The sequence below is a fragment of the Phodopus roborovskii genome, unplaced genomic scaffold, assembly GCF_943737965.1.
Source record: "Phodopus roborovskii unplaced genomic scaffold, PHOROB, whole genome shotgun sequence".
NCBI classification, from domain to species: domain Eukaryota; kingdom Metazoa; phylum Chordata; class Mammalia; order Rodentia; family Cricetidae; genus Phodopus; species Phodopus roborovskii.
In genome coordinates this window covers 3236721-3256681 of record NW_026126651.1, presented here as the reverse complement: position 1 = coordinate 3256681, position 19961 = coordinate 3236721, and the positions used below count along the sequence as shown (strand labels likewise).

At 54.4% G+C, this 19961-nt stretch overlaps 1 protein-coding gene across 2 annotated transcripts in view; it reads right to left on the bottom strand.

Moving 5' to 3' along the window:
- Kcnc1 (potassium voltage-gated channel subfamily C member 1) overlaps positions 1–19961 on the bottom strand; it is a 40148-nt gene that overhangs the window by 8707 nt on the left and 11480 nt on the right. For both annotated transcript variants that reach the window (XM_051174182.1, XM_051174183.1), the window contains exon 2: positions 610–1543. In XM_051174182.1, coding sequence (XP_051030139.1) covers positions 610–1543 — 934 coding nt within the window. The remainder of the gene's footprint in view (positions 1–609; positions 1544–19961) is intronic.

The window sequence follows — 19961 nt, the reverse complement described above, 5'->3', positions numbered from 1 at the left end:
TCTAGAGAGGTGGCAGAGGGTGAGCTGGTTTGGCATGCTATGGGGTAAGTAAGCTTGTCACAGAAGGCTAGGGGCAACTCCTAGCAAAGAGCTGGAGCTAGGCAACTGGCCTACTCATCATGGAGCTAGGCAACTGTCCGCATCTCATGGGCCACTCTGCCACTCTACACAGCCTGAAGGCACCCGTGTTAATAGACCAAATCAAAGGCTGTGAGGCGTCCCTGACGCACACCTGCCCCCTCCCTGCCCACCACGGGCCAGTAGTCTGTCAGAGCCTTACACTCGACTCTTCTGACCAAGCAGCAGCCTCTGGGCTCCTGCTAAGAGAGTCCTCGGCAAACCTCTGTGGGGGTCTCTTCAGAACTCATGAGACCAACCACGTCAACCTCCTTAGCCAGAGCCACCAGGGAGGTCCCTCTAGCAAGCTCTTGGCTTCTGGATTTGGCCGCCCAGCATATCCCTGGGGCCCCAGGCTCCACATCTCCAGAATGGGCACAGGGTCCTGGGTTGCCCATGGAACTAAGGAAGCAGTCTGACTGAATCTGGAATCATTGCTACAGGGGGCGGAGGTGAAAGGTCAGATCGACATGCCTCTAAGAGGTTTCCTACCTGCTCTGTTAATTTCTAAAATTTCTTCCTGGGCCAGCGGACATGTGTCACTCTGAGTACTGTGGTGAGGAGAGTTTACGACAGATTTACAATAATTGGGAGATCCCAGCTGTGGTGGCCGTGGAATATGCTTCTTTTTTTTCTTTGGTAGTTTCTGCTTAGCCATGGCTAAAGAGTAGTACATCCCGAAATTGTTCACGATGACGGGCACCGGCATGGCAATGGTCAGCACTCCCGCCAGAGCACACAATGCTCCCACCAACATACCAGACCACGTCTGAGGATACATGTCTCCATAGCCCAGTGTCGTCATGGTGACCACGGCCCACCAGAAGCCAATGGGAATATTTTTAAAGTGTGTGTGCTCGCTGGCGCTGGGGTCATTGGGCTGCGCCCCTATCCTCTCAGCGTAGTAGATCATGGTGGCAAAGATGAGCACGCCCAGAGCCAGGAAGATAATAAGCAGCAGGAACTCGTTGGTGCTGGCCCGGAGCGTGTGGCCCAGCACACGCAGGCCCACGAAGTGACGGGTCAGCTTGAAGATGCGCAGGATGCGCACGAAGCGGACGACACGCAGGAAGCCCAGCACGTCCTTGGCAGCTTTGGAGGACAGGCCGCTGAGGCCCACCTCCAGGTAGAAGGGGAGGATGGCCACAAAGTCAATGATGTTGAGTGAGTTCTTGATGAACTCCACCTTGTTGGGGCAGAAGACGACACGCACAAGGAACTCAAAGGTGAACCAGACCACGCAGACGCCCTCGATGTAGGTGAGGAAGGCCTCAGTCTCTGCTTCCCGGTAGTACCGCACTTGGGTGCCATTTCGAACATTCTCAATTTCCGTCTTGTTCACGATGGGGTTGAAGCGCTCATGGGTCTCCAGACAGAAGGTTGTGATGGAGACCAGGATGAAGAAGAGGGAGGCAAAGGCCACGTACTGTGGGCGAGAAACACAGCGTGTCAGAGTAAAGGTCCCACTCAGTGTGGAGAAGCCCGGAGGGACTTGACTTGGGTCCAGGCTGGGCAGACCATGCACAGAGCTCCTCCAACACAACCCAAGCCAAAGCCACATTTTCCTCCCTGGGCTGTACCACAGTAGGAGCAGACCATGCACAGAGCTCCTTTAACACAGCCCAAGCCAAGGCCACATTGTCCTCCCCGGAACCTATAGTGTGAGTGCTGTTGCTGAGCCCGGCCAGTAAAGCCTGCATCCCATCCCTGTTCTCCTAAGCCTCCTTTCCTGACACTCCAGGGTCCAGCAGAGCCACGAGAGAGACGGAGCCTGGCTACATTAGTGTGGGCTGTCACTAAATACTCTGATGGCAAGTAAAAAACAAAGGGAAAAACCAAAAGCTTGCACTGTGTTAAGCCACACAATCTGAGGTGTCTGTCACCGTATTTAGCTACACTGACTATGACGCTGGGACCAAAGTGTGCAAAGAAAGACTGCTCTACTGGAACCAAGCCCCTTGGAGGCTGCATCTATTTCCTTTGTTCATTTACTTAAAGACGCCGCGTGCACGCACACACGTGCGCGCGCTCACACACACACACACACACACACACACACACACACACACACACAGCAGGAAGTCAAAGTTTGGGCTGGCATTGGCACTCCTGCCCTATTCCACATGCTCTGGGAGGCCCAGAATTGCTCGGTTGGGTTGACCAAAACCCTGGGGCCTGGAGGAGCCCAACCTGCCAAAGGATGTGGGCACCAAGAACTAAGTGGATCTTCCAAACCACGCTCTGGGCTCCGGGGAGGAGAGAGAGGAGTAGGAGAGCCAGCGCTTTAGAATGACAGCAGATTCACGAGATGGCGCTGCACGCCACCTGCACCCACCAACAGGAAGAGGCCTGTGTAAGCCGCGTGTTCCGGTGCGCTGGCACCCAGCTGGCCTAAAAGCAATGCAGTTTTCGGAACCTTTTTTCATAGGCTACTACTATCGGATGCAACCCATTTGCATTCTTCCACGGACCTGTGTCTCCTTCCCATCCAACCATCCTTCCTTTCTGGCTCCCTCCCTTCTACTCTCCCTGCCTTCTGCCCATGTCTTTCCTTTCATACACCCATCCATCGATCCATCATCCTTCCTTCCATCGTCTCCACCCCTTCTAGCTTCCAGTGGCCCCCTCCTTCCTTCCTTTTCACGGCTCACCATCCTACGGGCACCCAACCATCCTTCCTTTCCACCACTCTTCCCAAGGCAGCAGTCCAGCACTTAGGGAGCTCCCCGATCGGCTCAGGAGGACACGCACAAGACAGTGCAAAGCGCTGTGTTGAAATTAGGAGTCTCTGCGCCCTTTGAGGCCTGTGGGGCTGGGGAAAGCTGGGAAGCAGAGTCTTCCGACTCCAGGAAGCTCTTCCTTCAGGATCCCGCTCTTCCAGACCAGGGATACATGAAGGACCAAAGTGGAGGCAAAAAGAAGGGCCACTTTCCTTCAGCTCCGGCTTGCCCAGCCACCATGCACCCTCATCTGCTTCGCACTGGGACCTGGAGTCCCTCTGGGCTTCTTGGAGCTTGGCCTTCACAGCCTAGATTCCCCAGGGACAGGCCATACTGCCCCCTGCAGTTACCCCTGCCACACCTTTTCCTCTGTGGCCTCTCTCAGCAGGACCATGTGGGTTCTCAGACACATGGCCACTGGTGCCACAGCTGCTCATGCCAGCTACCACGGGGAGAAGCCCAGAGTCCTCGGGCTGATACGCCGGCCCTGGCTACACTTGATCTCTCAGGGTCCTCGCCCTACCCGCGCCCAACATTCTTGCTACATGTCCCTCTCTGCCACTCTGATGAGAGTGCCTCCTCGTGCTGGTGGCTTTGCACCCGAGGGCCCTTCTTCCAGAAAGACTTCCGGCCATGCACACTATGTGGGAAATCCCGTGCATCCTCAATGCCCCATTAATAGCCCTTCCCCTGGGGTGAGGCTCCACTGGCAACTGTGGTACTCAGGAAGCAGCCCGCCAAGGCGCTCCTCGAGGAATCTCTACAACTACCCAGGGAGGCCGCGAGTCAGTCTCCAGTGATTGCTCCTTAGTGTCTGCAAAGTCTCGTGAGAATAGCCCAGACAGGGCATTGGTCTTCCAGGGATGCCGCAAGCCCTCAGAGCTCTCTACTCATTTGTCCCCTCACAATACATCACTTCAGGGACATTCCAGGGGCGAGGGTCTGATTGTAACACAGTACAGGGACTGACATGATGGTCTGGCCACTCGCCCACTGTGTGACCTCGACCTGAGGAATCTGAGGGGGATTAAGGTCCAGGCTGTGGGACCCCCAATGACTAACCAGGGGAACCCTGGCCCATGTCCAGTGTTCAGGCCCCCAGAAACTGCAGGTCAGGTTGTCTGCCTGATGGAATCCAGGAAAAGGCCAGATCTTACTGAGATTAGCATGGAGGGACTGGGAGACATCTCAGTTGGTACAATGCTTGACATGCAGACATGCATTCTGGAGTTAGATCACCACAACCCATGTTAAAAGCAGAGTTGGAGCTGGGCGGTGGTGATGCCCACCTTTAATCCCAGCACTCCAGAGACAGAGACAGGTGTGAGTTCGAGGCCAGCCTGGTCTACCAAGAAAGTTCCAGAACAGCCAGGACTGTTACATAGAGAAACTCTGCTAGAAAAACCGGAAGACAACAAAGCAAAACAAAGTTGGGCATGGAGAGATGGCTGTGCGGTTAAGACAGCCGAGGCTCAATTCTCAGAGCCTACGTGGCAGCTCACATCTCCTTCAGTTCTAGGGAGTCCAGCGCCCCTCTCCTGGCCTCCACAGGTGCCGAGTGTGCGCATGCACATATATACATGAAGATACACACACACACACACACACACACACACACATAAAATGCGGATGAAATAAAGCACTATGGGAAAGAAAAGGAAAGTGTCAAGTGTGATGGCATGTGCTTGTAATCCCAGAGTTGAGGAGTAGAGGCAGGTGGATTTGTAGAGCTGACTGGCCAACCAGAGTGTTGAATCTGTGAGTCCCAGGACAAGTGAGAGACAGATCCTGTCTCAAAGCATAAGGGGATTAACAAAGGAGGATACCAGAAATTAACACACACACACACACACACACACACACACACACACACACACACACACAGCCATGGTTATCCAGGCTCAAGGTGCAGCCTGTGCCCCAATGCACAAAGAGCAGAGGATAGAGGAGGGAAGCAAGACCCAGACGAGAGCCAGATAGAAAGGCTCTGTCCCCAGGAAGACCCTTACGAGACTTCCAGAACATCCACCTTCTCAGCTTCTACTGCCACAAGCAGGGCCCTGGAGACTTTTGAGTCCCTGTAGATCTTTTGGGGGGAAGCTACTTCTGGCTCGCTGAGACACCCCATTGCTCTACTAAGCTCAGAGGCGAATAGCAGGACAGCCAGGGCCCAGCCAAAACCAAAATAGCATCTCCCTTTGCCCACCCCAAGGTTGGGGGGAGAGATAAAAAAAATTACCAAAGTTAGGGGGCCTACTGTGTACACTGTCTTGGTAGAACAGGTAATCATATCCCTACTGTGTCCTGAAGGAAAGCCAGGAACAAAGGGGTGTGAGGACCACACCAAGGCTTCCTGGAGAGTGAGGGGGACGAGACAGAGGCCTAGCGTTTCTCAGCTCAGACCCTGGCCTTTCTCACCACCATACTCCCTGAGCTTTGCTCACTGAGAAGCCAGCCTTGGATTGGAGCTGGGTGGTTCCATGTTGGGTATGACCCCCTGCTTTCCCAGAATCCCTAAGAGCAGGCTGTGGTGTTCCCGTGACTGACGGAGAGCAGACGTGATTGTGGCCACACCTGAATGGATTCTAGGCCTTGGTGCTCGGACTTAGTAGCTCTGGGACAGAAGCAGCCCTTTGAGGATGGGCCAGTGATTCAAGTATCTTTGGGTGGTCCAGCCTGAATCCTACCTAGCCTGCAGCCTTGCTCTGCTCCTGGGAGACAAAACCTCACAATATTCAGAGAGCACCACTAAGAGGGGGGTGGGCACCGTGAGCATTGGCCCCAGACAGGGAGGCAAGCTCTGCCTCATAGGCCCAGGGCAGCAAGCTCCAGAGCAATGCCAGGGTTGTCACTACAGGGCAAGGACCGGGGTAATTTGTGCCCTATTGTGCATCAACAATCGCCCACAGGCCACAGATTCAATGACCCAGAGTACACACCTAACCACCGCCCTAAGCTCAGACACAGCAGCATAGGCATGGAGAATACAGCTCAGCGCCTGAACCACACCGAGGACATGAGCAGCCCACAGAAACCTTAACAAGGCATGTCGCCTCACCCCAACCAGCCACACTCTGGTAGTATGCACACAACACAAACAACTCGTGTACACAGCCAGAGCAGCCCATGGAGCATAGCATACAAACCCCCTCCCCACCTCTCTCAGAGAGCACACACAGACTCCAGGCACCTCAGCCCGACCACTCTGCCTCTGGTACCCTCCCCTTCTCTGCAGTTTCTGCTCAACCCTTCGCCCCCCCCCCCCGCCCCTCCCCAGCCGCCGCCTTGTCCCCACTAGGGGGCGACTACTTTCCCCACAGCTCTGGCAGCTCCAGCCTGCCTTGCCTCTCTGCCCCCTCAGCCTTCCCTGCCGCCCTCAGACTGCATCCCTGTGATGCTCGCTCCTTTTGCCAGCCCTTCCCTGGAGCAGCTGGGCCCCACCATGTCCGGGTCCAGGCCAGCTGACCCCTCCTGGGACTGTGACCTGAGGATGAAGAGCTCCTCTGCCAGGCAGCCCAGAGGTGGTTGTCTGTCCCCTCCCCTCCCCCCCAACCTTTGTCAGCTCAGTAGCTGCCTTGTGAAATTTAGGACACTTAGTTAGCTACGATGACTGATGATGGCTACGCAAACACAAGCTGATAGTTTCTGGCTCTTTTTATTTATTTTATTTTTTTTCCAGAACCAAATCACAAACCATGAGACCCACCAATTGTGTTCTAGAAAGTGGTAGTCATAGCAACAGAGCAAGGCATCCCATTTCTATGGTAACCAGGATGGTGAGGCTGTTGGCTGTAAAGTCAGACAAACCTACTAGGGATCTGTTGACTTAAGATGTTTTATAAATCAAGTTATTTTTATCACAGCTCCACCCCTGAACCCGTAAGTCAGAAAGGCAACCTGCTATCTATCAACACGACCAATGAATGTGTGCTGGGGCTTTCATTAGGAATTACTTATACCACGGTAGTCTCTAGGAAATTGTGCTCACCTTTCGGAGAGCACAGTACAGGGACTGACATGATGATCTGGCCACTTGCCTGCTGTGTGATCTCAACCAGTCCCCCTCCCCAAGGTGAAAGTGAGGGGTAGACTTGGTCCCTCTTGAGGATTCTGAGGGGGATTAAGGTCACAAGCAGTGGGAGCCCACAATGGCTAACCAGGGGAACCCTGGCCCATGTCCAGGCTTCAGGCCCCCAGAAACTGCAGGTCAGGGTTTTCCGCCTAATGGAATCCGCCCCATGGGGGTTCGCAGCGTCCATTAGAAGTCAGTGATGCAGAGCAGGCAGGACAGCCAATTGTCTTAAATAAATTGTCAGTGGAGTTGGGTTTGGAAAGGAAACTGAATTAGACTCATCTGAGCGCCCTTAGGTTAGGCACACCCACAGTGTGCTGGGCCCGCCAGGGCTACGGGACCGGAAAGCTCATGAGGTGCAACCTCTTTGTTTGTTGCATCTACAGCCTCCAGCATTTCACCCAGGGAGGTCCCAGGGCTCTGTTTGGGTGCTTAGCCCTGCTCCTGCCACAGACGCATGCTGGCACCTGCTCAGGGAGCAGTACACAGAAGGAGCTCCCTGCAGGGCTCTGAGGAGGTAAGAGCTGGGGAGGGTGTGTGCACGGCCGAGTGTGCCATGCTTGGAAAGTCTGTGTGCTGCTGTACGCATGGTGAAAACGTCACCAGTGGTTGCGAACTCTCTCCAGGCTCAGCGAGCATTTTAAGTGGTGGCTTTGTGGTTTCTGTGTGTTGGAGAAGGGTCTTTGGGGACACATACGTGAGGTGCATGAATGCATCTATGTGGTATTGAATGGTTCATACACACACACATACACATACATACATATATATGCATGTATAGGGCTGTGTATGAGGTATGGTATATGTACATGAGTGTACACATATATGAGCCATGTGTAGTCTATGGTGTGCTCATATGCAAGGGAGAGGCATGTACAAGGATATGTGGGTGCATGTGTGTGCATGTGTGTGCATGTGTGTGCATGTGTGTGCATGTGGACAGGCCATCTCCTGGAGAGATCAGAGTCATGGACTGGTTTGCCCATGATCAAGCCCATGGTCCAGACCCTATTCCACACCAGGAATGATCATTCACATACCAGCCCAAGGAGAAAGAGGCCAGACAGGTAGGAGTGAAGGATAGCGCCCGAACCAAGCCGGCAGAGAGGCACAGCTGTACACAGTGCAGACTCTCCTTCTGTACCCTTTCTCCATACCTGCCAGCATCTCTATCCAGAGCTCGGCCAGGGCCTGGCCTCATAGAACTCAGAAGCCAGGACAGACACCACCCCCACATTCAATCACACGCAGGCACCCACCCTTGGGTGCACCCACACCAGGCCACGCTGATAAACACGCTACAAAGTCCTTCGGGGCTTTCTTAAGTCACAGCATGCATACATCCTTAAAAGGCTGTTTCTCCCCACACCCTACTATCATGCCACTGAGCATATGGTATGTTGATTCTATCTCAGAACCATAGAGATGTGGTTATTAGGGACTCAGGACACGGAGATAGAGGGGCCCTGCAAGGTCTTCTGAGACAGAGCCACAGCCAGGGCTCTTGGCTCTTGGGAAGAGCACTAGGTTCTGGCATGGGCTCTCATCACCATGAGCTCTGGGCCTTGACTTAGTCAGTGCCCTGTCATGCCACCTTCTTCCAAGTCTCTCAACTCCAAGTGCCCCCTCTTTCTCTTCCCTGGGCCAAGAGAAGCTCAGGTCTGTCAAAGGAGGCAGCAGCTGAGAAGAAAGGACGCGACCTTGAAGTCAGCCAGCCTGACATTCAGTCCCAGTTCAGCTGGGTGGCCTTGATAGTCCTCAGTCCTTCCCAGGCTTTCATTTGTTTGCAGGTGACACTGACGCAGAATACGGCTTCACACAGGAACTAGCGATATGTTTCACTGGGTGAAGGCACTTCCCACTGAGCCTTACAACCTGCATTTGACCCCTGGAGTACACATCGCTCCGGGAAGAAACTGACTCCCTCCTCTCTCTCAACTCCGCATACAAGCTATGGCTCACATGTGCACACACACAGTAAATAAAGTTCAGAGAGGGAGGAGGGATGGGGGAGGAAGAGAGAGGGAGGGGGAGGGGGAGGGAGAGGAGGAGGGGGAGAGGGAGAAGAATGAGCAGAGAGACATTTGAACGTGTTGTCGGCCCCAAGCAACCTGCCCAGTTCACCATCCCCCTGGACCTCACACTGCTCAATCCACCATTGCCCACCGTCAGCATCGGAGCATCTCCCACACAGAAAAGCCTAGCAGCTGGCAGTCAAGGAACGGCAACCATTGAGTTGGGGATCGCCATGGAAACTGAAGCACAAACATCACCACTATCCCTCAGAGGACCTGGTCTACGCTCAAGCCCGTGGGAAATGAACGAGCCCAAGGCCACTTCCTGTCTGGATGTTCAGCAGAGTGACCAAGTCATACGGGGACAAAATGTGATAGAGCCAGCCTTGGCCCCAGTATCCCAGTGTATGGGATCAGGCTGGCGGCTTAGGGCACAGCCTGAGAGACATTTGATAGACTAGGGAAGAAGGCCCCAGGACTTAGCAACGAGGACAAATGGATGGATCCAGACTCCCTGGGAGTGCGGACAGAGAGCTGGAGTGACAGACTCAAGGATGAATCTGGTGGGGGTCAAAAGAGGGGCATGTGACAAACAAGGGTGTCAGTAGGGGCTTTGGGGAGGCTGAGGAATAGATGCGCAGACACAGAGCGCACGAAGGAATGAGGGCAGAAATGTCCTTTCCAGTTATGTCCCAGGTGGCTCACATGTCCCAAGGTCCGCTTGGCATGCGGGATTTATGACACAAGAAGAGACTCACATTTCACATGGCTCTGGTGTTCACACGAACAGGAAGCAAGGCATCTGAGATGGCAGAGGCCTGGGGGTGGCTTCCATTCAGTCCAGGGTTCGAATCCTAGTTCTGCCACGTCCAGTCTGACAGCAGAGTGGTGCTCTGGGGAGTTTAGTCTTGTGGTTCTTAAGGTGGGTCAGTGAGACACACCCAGGAATTAAACCACAGCTAAGAGGCGTGGAGGGCGTGCCCCCAGGCCTGGGACTTCCCAGATTCAGGGAGAACTGTGGGGCGTGAACCAAGACTGCCAGTCCCATGCTCTGTTCAACATGGAAGGGGCCACAGTTCCTCTTCCAACACAGCATTTAGGGGTTTGCCTTTCCCGAATCACGAGGGAGAAGAGTTACAGGAGCAGCTACAGGGGAATTGCTGCATTTCATGTCTTTCCCCTGAACGTGGCTTCCTCCCGTCTCTACCTGCCCCAGTAACTACAGATGGGGGCCGGAGACAGCCTCATCCTCAAAGAGCTGAAGGCACTGCCTGGACCACGCTAGGAGTGTCCAAGACCCAGAGCTTAGGGCGCGGCCCACAGAGGATGGAGATCCTAACACCGTTAGACGCCAGCTTCCTGTACTCAGTGCCTGACTTGGAACCGGGTGAACTTGGGGCTCGGGGTGAAGGACAAACAAGGTCACAGGAGAAGTGGGGACTGAGCCAGAGCTGCCTGAGAATTTCTGGCCCAATTCTGGTAACAAGATGAAGGACACCTATAGCCAATAGGTCTCTGGTAGGCTTGGCTTTTCTGGCGCATTGACATATAGACCTCTGCCAACCCACGAGACTTCTGGGGAGGACCGCTGACCCTGAGTCCTCAGCAGCATTTCCCAACCCACCCCATAACCCACTTCCAGCTCCTTTAAGCAGCCAGACGGCAATGGCCATGGCCATGTGAAACAAGTCATCATGTCTGCGACCCCTGAATCCATCTGGACACGCCACCGTGGCTCCAACCCCTGTCAGCCACAGGCAGGCAGAGTGACAGAGGCCCACGATCCAAAGACACCTGAGACTCTCCAGGAAAGCATACCGAGGAACAGACCGTAGCGACAACAGGTGGCCTGCTCTCGCCTTCCCAGACTCAGAAGTAGGGCCTTGTCCCACATGGGCAAGCGGGCCTCCCAGTCTATGCACCCGACTGCTTGCTGCCTGAGAGCCCTGAGTCAGGGGCCCTGTGGGGTCCTCCTGCCACACTGACCGCTTGGGAACTCAGCGAGCCCTTGGCTGCTTTTATCTGTTACCTCCGGAGGTGCGTGTTACGTGCCCCACGCCTTTTCTAGAGAACCCCAGGCTGGAATGAGATAAACATGAACAAGTCCCCAGATCAGGGTTAGGGCCTCCAGAGGGGGCGCTTTGTGATCCGCTCTGCAGTGAGCCTGGGACAGATGTCCCACCTGTAATGAGTCGCTGACACAGCCTTTGAACACCTCCAAGGGAAGTGTTTATCTCTTGCCTCCCAGCAGCCTCCTTCACCCTCCAGCTTTGGGCCTCCTCCTGCTGCTGCCATAGGCCTGCCCATGCACATGCTGCCCTCTAGCTCCTCACCACCACCCCAGTCAGCGCAGTATGCAGTGCCATTGAACTCCATCATCCCGGCTTCATGCTCAGCACAGGCAGGGCGGTCCATGTCTCTGGGAACCTCTACCCCAATTTGTAGAAAAGAAAATTAAGATTCAATGTGCCTGAGACCTGTGCACCAAAGCCCTGCATAGCTCCGATGTGGCGGGCGGGGTTTGCAAACAGCCTTCTCAAAAATCTCTCTGCACTAACACCTTATACGTCCTTTTCACATCTACCCCAAGCTGCTCTTGAAGGGAGACATTAGTCTTTCCACCATGGTGCAATGGATACAGCCTTGTACCACTTACCACCCATCTTCCTAGTTTGAATCTCATGTGAGCAACACACACACACACACACACACACACACACACACACACACACATTGGGTTATTAGCAGTGTAGTTTTAATTGTCCCCATTCAGCAGAGGAGAAAACTGAGGCTCTGGGGTTCATGGAAGAGGTAGAAAAGGAGTTAACCAGGGACCCACTAGGGAAACTCTCTCCACTGTCCACTTTATGTCATATGGGGTCCTGACTCGTGTGTGTGTGCGTGTGTGTGTGTGTGCGTGTGCGCGCGCGTGCATGTGTGTGCGTGTGTGTGCGCGCGTGCATGTGTGTGCGCGTGCATGTGTGTGCGCGTGCATGTGTGTGCGTGTGTGCGCGCGTGCATGTGTGCATGCGTGTACGTGTGCGTGGTGGGGGGGAGGGCAGGCATGGAGAGTGCAGTGGATATTGCCCATGAGGGACCACTAGGGAGTGCCCACATGCTGTAATACCTGTTGGATATTTAAAGGGTGTGCGGGATACTGACAATAGCAGAAGCCGTGTCTCTGGCAGGCGGGCTGACATTTATTAATCAGCCATGAAGGGGAAAATGCACCTATATATGGCGACAAGGCCCCGGAGGGGAGTGCACAGCATATGCAATGCCTTTGACAAGCTCTGGGTTACGGTAGCTTCCGGTAGGAAGCGTCGGTTCACACAGAGGCCGAAGGGATGGACAAGATGAACGGAAGCAGAGGATAGGGCGTCTTCCCTGGGGCCCCTGCACTACCAGCCGCCCCACCACCACCCAGTCCCTTCTATTACACGTCTTGGTACCCACCTCTCCAACCGCTCCTTGCTCACACCCTTCTCCCAGCCTCACGGTTGCAGGATGCCGCTGAGAGTCCTCTAACTCCCTTCACTTCCCTTGGGCTGACTCAGTCACAACTTCAGTTCTGGCTCCCATCAGGAGAGCGTCAAACAGCACAGTCCCAAAGGCGACCCTGCAGCCCAGCACTTCGCATGCACATAGGCCTCCTGTGCCCACCTCCCTGGCATCCCTGAGTGGTGTTCCAGGAGCTCACTCAAGCTTAACCTGGCAGCTAAACTCCTGAGCACCCGCCACCCCCACAGGCTTCTCCATCTCCAGGACGTTCTTGCCAAAAACCTTGCAGCCACCCTTACCATCTCCCTTCCCATCACACCTCACATCTAATCTGTAAGGGAATCCTGGTTACCCTGCTTAAGCCACCCTTCACTCCAAGCCCTCTCCACCCCCAACTGCCGCCACCCATGCCACCCCCACTGTCTTTCCCTGTGGCTTGTGGCCACGGGCTCTGGACTCATCTCCAGGTCTCAACATTCCTGGGGCACACAGCTTCCAGATGAGCTCCTGAAAGCACACGCTCAATTGCATCATTTCTCTACCGAGAATGCACAAGGGCTCCAGTTTCTCCTGCTTAGACTGAGCCTTCATCCCCTTCCAGCCTCCCTTCCTACCAAAGTGCACTGTGCCCTCCCTGCCCACATCTACATCTTCAGACACGTTCCTCGTGCGTGCGTGCGTGTGTGCGCGTGCGCACATTTGACACACGTCTGCCCTAGGCTCTTCACACCAGCGGTGCCCTCTGCCTGGAACGTTCTTCTCTCAGCAACCCTGTATCCCTGTGGTCCATCTCCTCACCATCAGGCCAGGTTAAAATCTGAACCAGCCTCCCCAGTGAGTTGGTCTTCCTTACTCTGTTTTCCTTCCCAGGGTCTGCTCGCATCACCTTCTAACACGGTAACACCCAAGCCTCGCCGAGCTGTGGTTTGCATCCAATAACATTCGCCCACATTCGGAGTCCAGTGGGGGGGGGGAGCTAGTTTCCACGATGCTGTAAGGTCTTGCAGGTACTGGCTCCACAAATCATGCCTGGCTCTGCCTCAAGGCCCAAGGAGAAAGAAGAACCCGACCCCAAACCAGGGGGCACTAATTAGTCACCAACCACTTCCCCTTCTGTGGTCATGGGCACACACACGCTGACCCATGTGCGTCAGTCCCCAGTCTGCATGTCGAGCGCAGCTTCTCTCGGCACACATCTCAGGAAGTGAGTCCTCACTCGTGTCTACACGTGCAGCACATGAGACCATGGGCTCACAGACTGTGGGACAGTCGGTAGGCCAGGGACTGAGAGCAGACCCCGTGTGTACTGGCAACTAGCTGACGGCACACCTGTACGCGCTGGCAGTTGACAATAATCCCTTTCACCTCCTTGACAGTGGGAACAATTGCTACACAAAGACCTCAGCATCAGCATGACATGCGTCACCCATGAAAGCAGACACAGGTCGCCAGGGTACCGTTCCAGTGAGGAGGCCGATCAGTTGAAGGTGTTTGTGCTGTCATTCAATGGCATCTGGCCCACCCATGAGACAGAGCAGCAATGGAACAAGGAATGTAAAAAAGCCTGGGTATGCCAGAGTGGAGACTTCGAAACCTGGGCATCAACATTGAAATCTGGGACGCACGGGGAGGTGATGAGACCATGTCTATTCCCAGCATCCTGAGATCACTCAAGGTGAGGAGAGACATGGGCTGTTTGACTCCCAGTGCCACCCACTCCCTCCCCACCCCACACCCAGGCCTGGCCCAGCCAGTCTGGGCTTTAAAAAGCACAAGGAAATGTCACTTTCCTTTTGAGGAGGTGTGATGGGATGAGATGGCCTGGGCAGTTTAACAGTCGGTGTATTCAAAGGTTGGGGACAGGGACAGAGTCTCCAAATCCTGAAGCTTGTTTTGTACCCAGACTGGCTCCAAGTCCCTTCCTCGGCAAATGCAAACCTGCCCTGTGCCAAGCCAGAGGCCCCAGGCCTCTGACGTTGGCACCAGGTTCTGCCAGAGCCCGTGGGACTCCTGCGTCTGCCCAAGCTAGGAACAGGAGTTGGCCGGTGAAGACTCTAGGTTTGGGGTCCAGCATCCAGCTGCCTGAAGCTCAGGGGCTGCTGTTTCAACAAGTACCACCCACACTAACAGGCTGGCTCATGGTGGCTGCTGACTGGCCTGAGACGGACAAATGTGGGTGGACACCTCCTGGGAGGAGAAAGCTCCGAGGACATCTGTCCACTCTTTGACGTAGCATTCATTCGATCACTCAGTCATAAACTAGTATACTGACGGGCGCAACTACTGTGCACATCACATAACCCCTTTAGGAATAACAGCTCTAGGTCACGCTTCCAACACAGGGCCAGGCGCATGGTAGGTACTTAGAAGCGCAGATGAAAGCAGCCACGGTGTACTGACATAGTCTGAGCCACACGCACCTTACATACCTTGTGTCTCCTCTCATTTCGCCCTATACTAACTCTGAGGCTCGCACGTAGTTGTGCTGCCCTCCCCCAACCCTCACGAGTGTGTTGTACGTGAGTATGCATGTCCAGAAGCGCCGTGGAGGCCACAGAAGGACACCAGGTGTTCTGCGTACTCTTCCTCTCCATGTTCCCTTGAGATGGGGTCCTTCGTTGAACCTGGAGCTATGCTGGCATCCCTAAATCAATCCTTCCCTCTCCACCTCCCACAGAGCTCGGTCAAAACTACTTGTGTGGCCACACCCAGCTTTTATGCGGATGGTGGGGAGTCAAACTCAGGTACTCCAACTTGTACACGTGCTTGTATCCATTGAGGTAACCCTCTGGCCACAAAGGAAAGGGAGGCTCAAAGAAACCCAGTACGTTATCCATGATCACATAACTGGGAAGCAATGATGTAGGCCGGACTGGAAACTCAGCTCTGTTTGGCTCAAGAATATTTGCTTTTGACCATACTCCTCCCGCCCCCCCCCCGCCCCCTGCAAAAGACACTTACTGAATGAAAGAGTTAACGAGGAAACATTGTATTGGTGCAAGTGTGTGTCCACGTGTGCATGGCCGGCCGGCCACTGCTGTGCATGAGTGTTGGAGCATGCGTGTGCAGCTGTCTGGGTGTCTGCCTGTGGGGCTCTTTTATGGAAAGGCTTCCCCTGTTGTCTTGGTCTTGTGTGTGCAGGAGCTATACTTAGCCACAGCCGTGACTGTAATGAGCAGTTAGCTGTGCACCAGGCACTCACTGGGACCCTGTTTCCCAGGGAGATTGCTGGGGCCAATGTATGTGTGTGTGTGTGGGGGGTAGTGCAGATTGGTGCTGGGGAATGCTAGAACAGAGCTGGAGGGGGGCTAGAGCTCATATTTCTGTGCTTTGTTCCAACTAAGAGCCCTAGTTCCCACTGGAAAAGCATCTTCTATATTGCAGTACCAAAGCCTTCATCCAGGTCCTGCCAAGCTCACTGATTGGCCATTCAGGCCCACAGTCCCTTTATTGCCCTTGCTAGGCAACTGAAATAGAGTCTAGGGATGGTAGGTAAAATGACAAGCGGATGGTAAAACTTAGTTGTTTAACCGAGGTCTCCTGGGTCTCAGGGCGACCTCATTCGCAGTGCCATGTCCCCTGCCAGCAAAGCTACACTGTATAGTATAGTGTGCCCGCACTGCCAGGCTCACCCAGGCTGGCAACCAGGAAAAATACCCCCCCACCTCTTAACAGAAAGAAATTATAGCATGTTCAGTGTGTCCTGGGGTCTGTCTGCCTTCCAGCGGCTGAGGTGAAGGCAGGGCTGACGATCACCAGGCGTGTCCAGCTTGATCATGGTTTTCTGTCCTCCATCAAGCCCTCTCACCTCTGAGAGTGGGCCAGGCCTTTAAGATCAGCCTCCAAACCCTCACCCTCAACCCTCTTATTCTACCCACGAGCCCACCTCTGCCTCAGGCAATACCGCTGCCTGCGCCCGTGGGCTCCATGGCTCTGCCCTCAAGTCCTCAGCTTTCAAACCCGGCTCTCTAGGATGTTATCATGTGATGGGAGGCAGTACTTCCTCTTTAGTCCTGAAGGTCAGAAACAGAAATCTATCTGTCCATTCAGACAGCAGGACACCTCCTGCCTCTGTGCACACGCAGGGGGCTGAGTACTCACGCACATGCCCATGCCTACCCACAGATACACACTCACAAGAGATGTGTCCACTCCCCTCCCGTCTCTCCACCCATTCGTCTGTCTGCCCCTCCATCCATCCATCCATCCATCCATTCCTTCATGTCTCCATATATCTATTCACCTGTCTATCCATCCACCCACCCAGACACACATACATAAAGCTTCCCACTAGCCCACCCGCTTACCCATCCCCCTCATCCCCATCCAGCTGTGTGTCTATTTGTATGGCCCTCCTATCCATTCCCCTACGTGTACTCACAGACTCATCCTTCCAGTCATTATTTCTTTCATCTGCCACTCATCCAACATGCCATTCTTGACCATAGGATCACCACATCCCACAGAAGAAAGAACACGGACTGGTCCAGCTGCAGATTACCTCCACTTTCAAAATAAGACCTGGGTCTCATCTTCTGCTAATTACCAACTAGATGACCTTAGACAAATCAGTTAATATCTCTGGTGGACCCTTTTATTCATTTTCCCTTCATCATAATGGCAAATCCTTCTGCCTCCCAAGACTATTTGGAAACTGACCGTGTAAACAAAGATCTATTGATTTCCTGGTCTATTCGGGCACTCTGTGATCTTAGGTGTTCTTTGTACCTTTGTGGGCTTCTGTTGAGTCTAAGAAACCTGTACCGAGTAGAGCGTTTAGAAGGCTGAAGTAAGGAAGCGTTCTCTGGAAGCCCAGGATGGAGCAGGCTGTTCCGGGGGGGAGCCTGGGAGTCCTCCGCAAAGGAGAGGCAATCAAAACTTGCCTGCAAGGGTGCATCCATTTTACAAAAGGAAGTGAGGACCACCTTGCCACAGGAAACAGAAAGCAAGGACAGGCGGGTGGCCGGGCCAGGAGCTAGAGGAGGCTGAGGAGCCTGTAGATGAAAAGCGGGGAGGCCGTAACAGCAGAATGTACAGGATTCCGAGAGTAGTAGCCACCAGGCTTCAGAGAGGGCTGAGGGCACAGGGAGCCACCACGCTTGCACTCAAATCCCCAGACTGCTGGAGAGAAAAGAATACATCTGGCTGGTGACAGCCATGCCTCAGGAGACATAACTCCTGCCACCCAGAAAGGAAGCCAGTGCCTGGCATTTCTGACCTTTGTGCCACTAAATATATCATTGGTGACAGTGGTTCCTGGCCCTGAGGCTGTGAGGACACCAGGCTTCCACACTCTGCATCTCTGTGGCTCAGCCAGGGCCTCAGTGTACACTGAGGAGAGCCTAGGCCCAAGTCCAGCTGGTGCTGACAGACCCTGCCCTCAGTAAGCGCTGTCCCAGCTGCCAGGAACCAGGCCAGGGGCTCTGCTCCTCAGAGCCTCACCCGCCAGGGACACACATTGCTGTTCCCGTTTTTTCACTTGAAGAAATGGGCTCAGTTAGATGCCGTCTGCCTACTTCCACACCGAGGCAGAGTGAATACCTCAATCTAGTATTGCCCTGTCTCTCCCCGGAATCACTTCCTTGCCCTTGACATGGTGGTCTCTCCTCACACAGGGCCTAACTAGGAACCATACTCTCTGCCTAAAATCTTCTTTCTGCTGCTGATTGTATTGGATTCTCCAACCCCACTATGCATGCCTTACAGCCAAGGAAATGAAGACCCAGAAATGCGCTGGCTGAGCACCAAAGTTTCCACGAGGAAGCACCCTGCAGAGAGCTGACCTTCAGCGGATGAAGAGAGCCCTCACTCCAGGGCTCCGGCTGGCTCCCCAGAGCCCAGCGGGCAGCTATGTTCCTCACAGCTGATCAGTGAGCCCCTGAGGTTGAACATACAAACTCATCTTTGATGACTGGGACACTGGCCTTTGTGTGCAGCTGAACTGTGAAGTATGTCTCCAACCCTGACCAGGCAACAAGGCTCAAGAGCAGGCTTCTCTACCAGCTAAGAGGGCAGAAAGGGGTCCCTGGGAAGCTTCCGGCAGGCCTGGGGCTCCGCGGAAGTCACTCCAGTAATACCAACATCATTTACAGACATTAGGTTTCTGTTCTAAGAACCAGCGGAGCTAGTGACTTCAGAACACCCTCAGAAAAGACATCTCCCTGAAGAAGCACTGAGGATGATCTAATTTGCACCTGTGCTGGCCACGTGCATTTTGAAAAGCTCTGTGTCTTAATTCAACTGGAGCCCCACAGTGGCTTCCTGTTTCCTCCCACCGGTGAGCCAGGATGGCCAAGTACTGCAGAGGTCACACACACACCTTCCGATCTAAAGATGTAGGATGCACTCCAGCAGTATGACTGGTGTGGCCCGCAACCTCTCCCTAGTTATTTTCCCAACACACTCTGTAGTGGGCAGCTCACGAGGGGTTACGGGCTAGAAGCAACTGTGTGAGCTTCGTCTGCCAAAATCCCTCACCAACTTCCCTCTGGCCTTACACCCAGCTCTGGAGTCACTTTACCAACCCAGTCTGGTGACAGCTAGGCACGATTGGTCTTCAGCGAGAAGTCACTAAACAGCCAGGCAGAAACTCCCTGCCATGAAGAGCCGGCCTGTGCGGGCTGCTTGTGACCGTGCAGGGGGGAGGCCAGAGGCCAGAGGAGGGCACTGCAGGCATGCACAGGGCTGAGCTCTCTAGCTGGCAGGCTGCAGAGGACACCAAGGCAGCACCCCACCCCTGCTGCCCTGCAGGAAATCTGTGAGGAGCAAAACCCTCTCTGACATAGCCCTGTCCCCGGGGTTGGCTCCGGAGACGCCTTTGCTGTGACTAGAGCCCCAGATTCCATGCCTCTGACTCTCTCCGATGTCCAGACGCCATGTGGCTCTCTCCCCTGCTAAAAGTGCTGTCGCTGTGGTACTGGGTCCCCTTTGGCACATTGCATCTCCATTGTTTCCCGCCTCTCACAGTGGCGTGTAAGGTCCCAAGGGCACCAGCTTCTGACTGTTTGGGGGTTTCGTTTTGTTTTTTCTTTTTCTTGGCTTGATCCCTAACATGACGCCTAGTATGGACAACAGAGCCTACCACACGGTTAGGTGCTTCTCAATATCTGCTGGATAAATAAATGACTAAATGAGTAGAGTGCTAGCAGTAGCCCCGAAAGGGTCTGTATGTGCAGGTGAGGTGCCATGTACCGCGGCAGAGGAAAAGGACGGGACGGGACACCATGGGCCGAGGGGAAGGTAGGAACGGGCTGGCGGCCATTGGGTGAGAGGTGGACAGGGCATTTGAGGCCCTCCAGAGGCTAGGAAAGTTTCCCTCATCTGCCTCAGCCTGGGCACAGTGAGGTGAGGTTGGCTCCTGAGGCCCCAAGTTCAGCTGTCCGGGGCTGCCCCTGCTAATATTAGCCTGTCCCCACCCAGCCTGGCGTCAACTTGGCGGGGTAGCCCAGCCTGGGAACGGGCACTGTCCCTGTCTACTGGCACCAACAGCAAGCAACTCTCACCTCTGGTTCCAAGACCCTCCAAAGCTCTGAGGTC